Here is a 12344-nt window from a genome sequence, read left to right as displayed (position 1 = left end):
TTATCTCAACTCTTTCGTATCGTTCACTGTAAAATCATGCTTACCTTACACATACCTGCAGCTGATTTAAGCTAGTCAATTTGGTGTTTATTACGTAGATTAATTTTTTTTTATTATTATTATTATTATAGTTAGTGAATATTATAGTATCTAAATAATATTACTATTAAATGGTATGCCTTATACCTATATAACAATAACGCGGCTACGACGATGATTGCGGTCGCGGTGGTCGGTCGCACTGCGCGGTGAGTAGGCCGTTGAAATAAAGAAATAAAAAAAAATGCACACAGGTTTCTCTTGTCGTCGTAGTGTTGACTTTATTAATCCTTTCTGGCCGTTCGACACTAGCCGAGAGTGAGTTGTTCAGCTTAAACATATAATATACTTTATATGAGAAATCTATATGATGGTTACACACGAAAAAAACTGTGTGCGGACTGCAGGTATACGCGCTGTCGCCGCCGCCGACCGGTACTTGTCTAGCGCGACTTGTCTTCCCGTTTCCATCTTGTGCCTTTGTCCTTTGGGGAAAGGAAAGTCGCGTGGTCGTAAGTCGTAACCCGTGGTGGTGGTCGAGCTTAGACCGGTCGCAGCGGTGCCTGTACTTCGTTCTGGTTGCCGTTAGGTATACCGTGTCATACATGCAATAACAATTACAATGTGCTTAACCATGTGCTCTGCATGCGACATTGTAAGTGTAAATTTAAACGAAATGTTTGGCAACACACGTTGATTATGCCCAGATCCGGATTAAGGGTCCATAGGCTGAAATAAATTTACAGCCTAATTTACGTAAGTATTGATATTTTACCGCCTAATTCACATAGGTATTGATATTTCACTAATATCTCAACGTAGTTTTTGGCTCACACCAAAAAAAAAATTTGCCACCCTTTAAGATTTGCCGCAATAGGATTTAGCCTACACAGCCTAAGCGGTAATACTGCCCTGATTATGCCATGTATGTAAATTTACTAAATACTACTTGTAAATCTACATTGTTTTAATGTCGTAATAATTCATTAACCTTTTTGGTGTGTAAAATGATCTGCAAGTCATAGTTAAGATTTACTTGTCTATATATTTTACACGATTTATTACATCAGACTTTTAAGTACATACAGTAGAAGCCGCTTATTAGAAACACGGATCATTATTGAAACATCACATCGGTTATTTGAAACAATAGGGAGGGCTGTAGTTGACATATTCACCATTTATCCGTGCGATAACAAATTGAATGTAATTTAATCTGATCTTTGCTGTTGTTACGTTTATATTTGGACTATACTTTGCCTTAAGTGCAGTACGTTCTATACGATGTATAAGAAAATGCTCTTTCCTATGCGGATCGTTAGTTCAGTTGCGGCGTGCGCAAGTAGGTAAAGGTGATTTGAAAGTGTTTTGTTATTCTGAAAATCTAAATCTAAAAATGTCCTAACGCGTTTAAGTTTTTTTAAATCATACATACATTTTTCTCGTATTTTTTATATTTTTTTCATAGCACAAATCAAACCAATCGCTTATTAGAAACAATTGGTTAATTGACACATTTCACTTTGGTCCCAAAGTGTTTCTAATAAGCGGCTTCTACTGTATTACTACTTATATTAATAGTGATCAGGAGAAATTCACTAACTTTCAACTTGTAAATGTTTATTTAATGGCAGTAAAATTCATATATCTATTTAGGCTATGCACATTTTACTGGGTTTTACAGGTAATTTTAATTCGTTAGTCTGTCATGTTCACATTTACTAAACTAAAATAATTTCTAATTTGTATAGAAATTGAATATCTTTAAAAAAACTTCCACACATCAGATAGGTAGATCAATGGTAGATATGTTACCAAGGTTTACTTCTAAATGTATACTAACAATTACTAAAATAAAGAAACACTTGCTAAGATATCTAGGTATTTACAATTTATTTTTTACACAGAAAATACATTCATTTATTATACATTCATTATGAGTATTTTAATCCTGTAAAAAAGAATGTCATAAAATACAATAATATTATATAAATAGTATACTATATATTTTTTTTTCTTTATTTGAAATAAACAACCTGTACCTATGAGGCACAATGAGTACATGCGCTGAGAGTTACAACATATACAATTAACATTAGTACAAAATACTAACCTAAACATATATTTACATGAGTACACGAGTCGTGAGAAGCCATCCATTAATGACACTCACTATAAAGTATACTATATGAAAAAAAAAAATAGATTACTTTCTCATGAGTAATATAATAATAATAAATACAAAAAATCAGATGTATATTATTACCTCTATCTAACATTGAAAATATATTTATTAAAAAAAAACTAACAAGTACAATTTTGTGCAATATAACTTACATAATCTTCTTCAAGTTTAAGTAGTTTAGGTACACATTTTTCACCAGGAGGTCTCGTTTCAACCCTATTGCCTTCATCATTTATTTTAAACATAAACCTGTAAAATGAGTTAAAAATAATTTAAAAAATGTAGGCGTGTACCTAGTAATTTTTATATATTATAAAAGTTACTTTTCTATGAACTGTAAAGTAGCCCCCAATTCTTTGGGGTATAGCAAATTGAAAACATAGTAGGACATAAACATGATTTGAAATGCTTCATTAAATGTAGTTGGTTCATGCCACAGACAATGTTGACCAACAAATACAAAACATTTTCCTTGTGAATATATGTCACCTGTAAATTTGTTAAATTACTTATTATTATTTATAAGACATGAAACATTAGCCACCAAAATTACGATTGGAATCTTCAAAATATCCAAAGGTACCTAAAATTGTCAGTGAGCAACAGGGTTTTTTTTAATTTACAAATTTTGAAGAGAATGTTGGATGCTTAGTGTGGGACATTTATGCTTGAAAAAGCAAATTTTATTAATTTTATTTAAGTGTAATCTTACCCATACAAGCCACTACAGGCGTTGGGATTATTTTTGCATGTGACTGTAATTCATCAAAACTATCGGAGTCCTATAATTAAATTTAAAAAATACTTAATATTTCAATCAGTGTATAGAAAAAGCCTATAACATATAAGTGGATATTGATATTTACTTCTAATGTGATAATCATCCGGTCACTATTCTCTTTCACAATAGCCATACAGCATAATATTATAGTTAAAAATGCATTATTATTATCACTTCTAATTTTGTTTTTTCTTATTATAGTCTTCAATCGCATTTGCAGGTCAATATCTTTCCGTTCCTTTTCAGCTTCTGCTTCAAAAAACTTTAAGAGTAAAGGAATTCGCTTTCCACATTTCTCCAATATCGTTTCATCTTTGTTTATTAAGTGGAAAAAATGATCCCTCAAAAATAATCCCTGTAGACATTTATCTTACATTAAATTTAAGATTATCTTTAATAATTTATAATAGTTATTAAAAGCTAGTTTAAGTCACCAACCATGGCCATCATTAGAATTTTTTTCTTTTAATATGTATTTGATTTATTCATAGTTATTTAAAAAAAAAAAAGGATGGCCATAGAAGGGATACTGGCCACACTAGGTACCTTGCCAATGAAAGGATAATCCTCTAATATTTTATAAATTGGCTCTGAATTTGTTATCATTTTTCTTTGAGCAGTATACGTTTCTCTCATTTTCCTGTGGGAAGATTTGGTTTATAAGCATAATGAATTGATACTCGTTTTAAAAGTTTAATGAATTGTACATAGATATCAATGATATTTAAATACCTATAATATAAATATGTCCAATAATAAAAAAATAATTTAATGTTGTTTAACCTGTATTATTATATTTATGGTTAATGATTTTAAAACAGTATTTCTAAAGGACCCAATTACTATGCAAATAACTTGAAAACCTATTTCCTTTTATCAAAGATCCTAGGTTTGTCAAAAAAATACTAAATTCTCAATGCCCTAAAATATAATATAGGGTGTAACAGGAACACCTGACAAATTTTGTTCTATTCAATATGTTAAAATTGTTTTTTATATATTATAATTTATTGTGTCATCAGTCATTGCTATGTTTAATATTACACATTTTTATGTTAATATTTGAAAAATTTGAAAATTTGTAAATCCATTTTTTAGATAACCGTTGATTGCAAAACCATTTATCTAATTTAAGTGGTTTATATTTTATGACTCTTTAAAATCTCAAATTTTTTGACGTAAGACTTATTAATTTGTAAAGTCAAAACTTTTTAAAATACAATTAGACTTAAACTAATACCAAATTCTCTTAAAATATTTTTTAAAAAGTTTATACTTTTTGAATTTTGTGCTTTTTAATATTGAAATAACTTTACTTAGCAAAAAAAATGATAAATCAAAAAATTGTAAAAATAACCACATGGTTTAAGTGTTTTTACAGTCAAACATTTTCTAAAAACTAGATTTAAAATTAGAAATTTTTCATTTATGTTTTTCAAAAAAAAATTAATTCCATATTTTTTTTCTGTATTAAAGAATGAAAAACAAAATTTTTATACTACACATAGTGCGAGTAGAGTAATGATCTATACATTAAATATAAACAAAAATTAAAAATTTTGATTAGAACAAAAGTTATTTCAATTGACGGGTATTATTTTTACATCTTGTATATAATAATATTATATTTTACCCAATGATAAAGCTCCACTTTATTGTGCCCATAGTTTCCAATTTTGTTACATAATATACTAGATACATTGATTTTAACCAAATTTTCACTTGTTCTTGGTGACTAAACATTTGCCCTTCTTCTTTATCAACTGGCAAATATCTATCAGGATGAGTTCCAAATCTCAATTTTTTTTGTTTGGACATTTTTGAATTATCACAATTTTTTTGTGGCAATAAGCCCTTCTGCTTTAGATCTAATTGTTGTTTTTTGCTTTTTAAATAATAAATACGCCTTACAACTTGTTTTGAGATATATTCCACATTAAATCTAGATTCTTTATTTCTAAACCCATTTGGAAATTGTTTTTCCAACAAGCTTACAATTTGTCGACATTCCCGCATTCCTGGATTTCTAAATATTAAAATCAATTAATAAAATAAAAGAATTTAAAAATTAATTCAAAAACAGATATATTTACTCTACGACACCCAACAGATATTTGGACAATGCTTCAACTATCTCAAGTTGATCATCATTTGACACGGTACCGTTTTCCAAAGATTTAATTACACTGCTTGTGAACTGTGGCATTGTGGAAACAGCATTGAATTGTGTCCATGGGGCCTGTTCTACTGCTGACGAAATAGGTATATGTGGCATTACAAATTGTGCATTAACATATTGCATTGTAATATCTGCAATTTTTAAATCACTAGTTAAATTAATTAAGAATATTTTTACTTAGCATAATAATTTTTACTCGTACCATTTAGTAGTTCTTGTCTTAACTTACGACACTGGATTACATTTATTATACCTCGTAGATCTTTTTCAAAATCTAATAGAAGTAAATCACTAATACTCTTCACACCTAAATTGTGAAGGAATATGATTACATTTTTTTCATCGACTGGTAGTGATAAATATGGTCTTAATTTGTTTAAAACTAGTTGCATTGGCAATTCTTCATCTGTTGATGTTACAGGTTGATTATTTTCAACATAGTTTTCATTATTATTATTCAAACTATTCACTTTTTGAAATGAATCCTGTGTAACAGAAATTTAATATTGTTATGTAAAATGTGCATTGTAAGTATAAAAATAAATAAATTCATTAAAATAAAATTCATTAATAATCTAATATAACACAGGATAATAACTATTTTATAAATGTATTGTGTGTTTTAATACTATTACTGAGCGATTGTTATGTGGGATATTATATTGAATAGGACGTGCAATCTTTTAGATTTGAAAGTGGAATGATAATAATATAGTTATCACTAAAAAATGGATTTTCAGGTTTTTACATGTGTTTTTCTTTTTTTAAAGAAACTAATAATCTGCTCTTTAGTTACCACTAAGGCTTAATACATAGATTTGAAATTCATCATCCAGTTGCCATCACGTTGAAACCCTATTGCATAACTTTTAATGTGAAAAAGTTTTGAAATAACCAAATTTGTCTCGTAGCTAAGAACAATGCATTAATCTTTATGATATTGAGTTGAACCTTGATGACCGAATATAGTTTTTGCAGGATACATGTTTGTGTTCGATGTTCACGGCCATAAGCGACTCGAAAACTCATATTATAAGTTGTTAGTAGTGTTCCAAGTATTGATATTTTGAACGAAGAGGTACTTCAACAAATTCTAATCTAATTCTCAGGTACCTTCTTATATTTTTATTAAACTGTCTAAATGAATTAATTGCTCATTAGATATTGACGGAGAACATAGTATCTCTATATATTGAATATGTTTTATTTTAATTTTCCATACATAATTGTTTCTATTGATTTTATATTTTTATCACCAACAATTAAGGGAATAAACCATAAAAACTTAGTATGTTATATTATAATAAAAAATGAATTATATCATAGAATATATGATGGCCTTTCTATTTGTATACTGCCCAAACACAGAATCAAATTTAAATACATTTTCTAAAGATGATTTTATTGGTATGTAATGGTATTGAGAAAGTTTATTACTACCATTTAAGCCCAGATTATAATATTATATGGGTCTAATATAGGGACAAAGATACGCATGTACTGCTTTCCTCTTAAAATCTAAACCCATTTTTCCTTTTAAACAGGGTAATTCTATCGGTGTTTTTGCGCAACCATTTTTACTATATTTTCAATGTCTGTTTTATTGTATCTCTTGTAATTGTCAATTATAAATTGCAATGTTGAGTTTGGTATATTATGCTTTGAATGTTAAGCCAGGAAAGTGGAGTGTGGCTTTATTTTTAGTAAAATAATTACAATCCTAATGAGTACATTGCAACATTTTATTACTCTGATTATTGTGTTCATCTTCTTCATTATCAATAGGTACTCAAATATTCTCTATTATGAACGTATAAAATATATGATTCTAATATGTTAAATGTTGAAAATGTAACTGAACAGTCTTTGAAAGCACCGTTTACAAGAGGCAATAAATTAATACCTAGTGTGATGACTGGTAGGAGATGAAAACACAGTGAAATAATTATTTTCCTGAAGAAGTAGAAAATATATAATGCTTGCAATTCAACATAGTTTTTAAATTTTATTGATAGTTTTGATTTATAATTAGTTAGTTTCAATGGGTTAGTTGGTAGTTACATAAAATAATAATTACACTCAAAATATAGGTACTATATTATAAAAACTAAACAAAAACCATGAAAATTTAAATTGTATTAAATCATTTACCAAACAAAATCCTATAGGGAAATTTTATTGTATTTTTTATCATTTTATTTTTTCAATTATTTTGATATAAAAAGGTCATGGAATTGTGCGATATAATATTATTTTTGTAATGTAATGTTTAACATATTTTTTTATTATTATTGATTATACGAGTAATAGATTGAAAGGTATCTATTTTTTAAAACTAAAAACAAAAATTGTTTTTATTAATTTTGAACAAAATAAAGCATGGCCATAAGATATAATAAGAGAATGTTTTCTATGTTTATTGTATGTATATTGTATTTTAACATTCTTTTAAGGAACTCAATGAATTTAACAAGTTTTTTGAAACCTTCTTGGATTTTTTCATCAATCTTCATTATCTTTTTTCTATCTTTGTTGTTGAGTTCCGATATCGATTTTCTGTGGTATTGTGCTTATAGGTTATTGTTATTATTATTTTTTTGATACAATATTGTGGGAGTGATTTTAAATATATTTTATATTTTTTTTATTTTATCGATGATTCTATTAATAAGCAAACAGTAGCACTTAAAGATTTATAATATTGGAATATTCACCCCAACTTGCAAAAAGAAAGTAAATATGGAAATTACATTGGATATATTAGAATATCCAAAAAAAATTTTCTGGGGGAAGGGGGGGTGGAAACTGATTTTGAAAATATTTATCGAAGAATGATTTATTAATGAATATTCAAGTATTTTTTACCAATGTTTATTGAAGGTTAAATCCTCTAATCCCGTCCCTGTATATGTCACTGAGTCACTGAGCATGTTGTACTATGGACCTCTCAGAAGCAACATAAGACAAACAATTTTTAAATCTTTCTTTCATATAAAAAAACAGAGTTTGTTTGTTCTCAATAATCTCAAAAAATACTCAACGGATCTTAATACAGTTTTCACTAGTAAATAGGAATAGACTCAGGGAAGGTTTTAGTGAAAAATTAGTTTGGAAAAATTAATTGGGTACCGAAAAAAAAAAAATTTAAATAATTTAACACCGTACTTCGTATTCAGCTAGTATCTTAACTAGACGTCCTATCGGGTTCAAACTACAAACGCATAACTAATTTTTTTTTTTAAGTTTTGAACATAACTAAGCCGGGTATATTAAGTAATAAATAACACTAAGTTTGAATTATTTAAATTTTAAATTTTGGAATTTTTTATGGGCAACGAAGTTTAGGGGGGCTATCTTTAATATAATACTATCTAGGTATAGAAAAGCGAATAAATGTCGGATCGCGACGAAACTTTTCGTATAGTTGTTGAATAAACTCCCGTGAAAGTTTCTGGCATATTACAGTCTGAACTGGGTTACTGAAACCAAGATACACAAATATAACGCAGTATTTTGTATTAATTTATCATTTTTTCTCGGGCAAAGTCAGGTTTTACAGCGATATCAAAAACCACAGGATGGTACATTGTACCTACCCGTAGGTTAGATTAAGTAAAAATAACAAACTTGGTATAACTTTGAAACATTAGAGTTAGAAATTATACATTTAAGTATGCGGCGAAAGTATGGATTGCCTATCTGATAAGTGATAATTAGGGAACGAATTTTATTGTAAATACATATTTTTATTGGAATGAGATATTTTTAATCTGATAAAAAATGTGCACGATTCAGATCATTCTTATTGAAATAAGCCCAATTTTACTTTACATATTTTTACATATTTTTGTAAAAATACATATATTCACATATTTTGCAAATAACTGAATATTTCGTAAATATTTGGGTATTTTTGGTTTTTTTTGTCAATTTACAACGACGTCAAAGATTATTTGCCTTATCTTAATGGAATTCAGATACCCTAAGGTCTATATATTATACGTTGTCGATGAAAGCCTAAAATAATAATATTTGTAATTTTCAATGATGATAAACATTATCGACGTTCTCTAAATGGACTTACGTACTTTATAGTTTATACACTGCTATCGTATTATACACTGTGGACAAGTATGTAGGTAACGTTCAATGTTACAGTCTTCAGTTTTCAGTGTATGACGTATGTCTATAGTTACTGTTCTGGCGGGCGTAATTATTTGCATCGTTTTTTTCTTCATATCTACATCGAAATTTTCTTGTTTTTTTTATAAAATTGTTTAGAATGCCTAAAGTTGCAAGTTCAATCAATAATAAGGTAGCCGCATATTTAAAAGAATTTCCGAATGGAATATTTCAATGTGATGGGTAAGTTTTATACTGTAAATGTTGTGAAAAATCGGTATGCTATCGTTACGTCAGTTGATGTGGAACGTTAATTCAGTCAATACAAAAACATTTTCCGACCAAATCGCGGCCATTTTACGTTTTTAAATCTTAGAGAATATGTAGTTTCGCATTGTTTTAATAATTATTAATTAGATAAGAGATAAAATTTTTAAACTTACTTTTGGTACTTTTTCTGTTAAGCGATTATTACATATTTTGATTTTTTTTTACATATTTCAATAAAAATAAGTACATATTTATGTACATATTTTGATTTTTTTATTACAATAAAATTCGTTCCCTAGTGATAATATACTGCATAATCACTATAGCGAGTCTAACGTGCAACGCCGGGTGGCATGGCTAATACATAATATTATAATCGAACGTGTCCCGACTGATAAACGTAGACTGTAGAACCAAAACAATGATAGATTGAGGCTTTCAATTTTCGTGGATCCTTCGTTCTACCGTGTAAGTATAGCAGTATGCACTAAGAAATCATTTTCCCGAATTCGCATTTTGAAGTGGTACATGCACAAGTATTTTCAGTTTAAAGATGGCCGATAACATTTTTAAATTCTGGCACCATTAAACCAAATTTTAAAAACGAATTGAACAAAGTTAGAATCACATGAAATTGGCATTTTCGAAGTGCAAAGGGTCAACTAGTAAATATATAAAGGGGCCCTTTTTCTATGTAATCGTTACATAAGGCTAGTGATCATGTAGTTTATCACATAGTTATACTTCAACGGTCATTGCCAAGTAAATTGACGCAGAGGCGATTTTCAGTAGCTGTAGCTTAAACTAGTCAAGGCGTACTCAACTCTCGGCAGCTCGACGCCGCCCTATCACCAAGTTGTTTATCATAAATGTATGAAATGAATGACCTCAGCTGACAAAGACAATATTAATAGATTAATGTGATATGGAAACTGTGGAATATACTAATACAGTTGGATATTTACTATTTTAAGACACTATTTGTTTTTTGGTACTAACATCCAAATACGGAGAACCTCTGGTTTTTCGTTATCGCGCCGGCCGCTTCCGTGTCAATCTATCAGCTGGCGACGCCCATACCATATTATTAATTTAGCATAAGATAAATTATTAACAATTTTCAATTTTTGAAAATATTTTTTTGCAGTTCTAATTGTTTACTCTTCTAACGACAGCATCTATTTATAATTCTTTATTCCAACTTCGAAACATAAAAACCAAATATTGGACTAGTACTTTATGAGTTATGAGTTATAACATATACGTATTTAAAGTTTAAACGCTCGAAGTGCAGTGTCCAAAATGTCGGTCCACTATTCCGCTCATTTTTAAATAAATTTTAACTAATTAACTACCTACTTGTCCAAAATTGTATTTTTATAGATCGGAACACTATGAATAATAGCCTACGTCGGAATATACAATTTACCAATTTAAAAATGTATGTAGCCGTTTAAAGAAAAACAACTTTAAAAAATTATAACAATGTGATAATTTTTTTTCTTATATCACTTTCATGTAACGAAGTAAAATTATGTGCAAGAAATAATTTTAGAAAAGTGTATTTTCTGATATAAAGAATGTCTTACCTACTTTAAATAGATAGGTAGGTAACGCCGTATACGTGACTTACCACACACTGATTAGATGAAGTACATGTAATAGGTACATCTAACATCATATTTTCCTAGTAGGTACTACAAGAGTAAACTTACTTTAAAAGTATGTGAGACAAATACTACCAGAGACCAATAACCAAGAAGAAGAAAATAAATAAGACATCTGAAACTACAACATCTGTAGACAATGGCTTTCTGTCCGGTTTAAGAAGTAAGTATACAATCAATAGTTCTAGAAAGAAACAATTTTCACTCAAAGGAGTGCCTGCGTATTATGGTAATAACAGACAATTAATACCAAGACTAAATTTTCCCAATAACAGCTCTAGAAAATTACTTCAAAACTGAGAACGGATAATTTTATCCCTAACACAAAAATGTAAGACAATAATCCTGATAAACCAAGATTCGTATAAAATCTAACTTGTAATCAGAGACTGTGTGGCTCTATGCACACAGTTCTTTGAAGACTATATACTCGTACTATAATATTGAGAGCTCATAATTACCTGTTCGCGTAGTTGTATTTGCTTATTTTGGTCGTTCTGTATTATCCGATTGTTTTGGACGTTGCACTGGCTAGTGCTTCCGCTTTCCATTTTTGTCTATTACTAATATGACTAAAAAATATGAAGTTGGATTTTGGGGTGACTCTTCAAAATATTCACTTCACTCTATAAGTACATAATAAATCATATTAAATAAAGGTTAGGTTTAAAAGCATTTTTAAAAAATTTTATTTATCACAGCACCAACTACCACCAACACTAATTTAATCATTACTATGTAAAATACATTATCAATTGAATTTTTAGCCAAATTTACTTGGTCATCATTTTAATCTCTTTATTTTTACAAGCTCCGTGAGACCAATTTGCAATTTTTGAATTTTCTTAAGAAATGTAGTTGATGTGTTCATTGTATTGTCTTTATATCATTTATGACAAAAGCAATTTAGAATTTGTTTTAATTTTTACTAAAATTTAAGTAAATATTCATTAAGATATGTATAAGACTACACTAGAAATGTATAACAGTCTTATCAAAAAATTTGATATTTATGACTAGATAAGGCTTGATTCTACGTCCAATCATAGTAGATGACACTATACAGCTGCAGTTAATAATGATTAAACAATTGATAGGGTG

At 28.7% G+C, this 12344-nt stretch overlaps 1 protein-coding gene across 1 annotated transcript; it reads right to left on the bottom strand.

Annotated features, from left to right (window-relative positions):
* Positions 1–2311: 2311 nt before the first annotated feature.
* On the bottom strand, positions 2312–11851 carry LOC111038914. The gene is made up of 9 exons (XM_022322190.1): positions 11705–11851; positions 5387–5669; positions 5099–5315; positions 4639–5031; positions 3552–3645; positions 3091–3360; positions 2937–3006; positions 2548–2713; positions 2312–2473 (listed from the first exon to the last, which is right to left on the bottom strand). Exons 1-9 carry the CDS (start codon positions 11792–11794, stop codon positions 2344–2346), a joined length of 1713 nt encoding a protein of 570 aa, XP_022177882.1. The 5' UTR covers positions 11795–11851; the 3' UTR covers positions 2312–2343.
* Positions 11852–12344: the final 493 nt, after the last annotated feature.

The sequence above is a fragment of the Myzus persicae genome, unplaced genomic scaffold (genome assembly GCF_001856785.1).
Source record: "Myzus persicae strain clone G006 unplaced genomic scaffold, MPER_G0061.0, whole genome shotgun sequence".
In the NCBI taxonomy this organism is placed as follows: Eukaryota; Metazoa; Arthropoda; class Insecta; order Hemiptera; family Aphididae; genus Myzus; species Myzus persicae.
The sequence above is the reverse complement of the archived record's forward strand: the minus strand, read 5'-3'. Positions and strand labels throughout refer to the sequence as shown.

Excerpts from the sequence above, each read along its gene's own strand:
- LOC111038914 (XM_022322190.1), bottom strand. The coding sequence starts at position 11,794 with ATGGAAAGCGGAAGCACTAGCCAGTGCAACGTCCAAAACAATCGGATA. Across the intron at positions 5,670-11,704 it reads AAATACAACTACGCGAACAG|GATTCATTTCAAAAAGTGAA; the intron begins GTAATTATGAGC and ends TCTGTTACACAG. Across the intron at positions 5,032-5,098 it reads TATCTGTTGGGTGTCGTAGA|AAATCCAGGAATGCGGGAAT; the intron begins GTAAATATATCT and ends TTTAATATTTAG.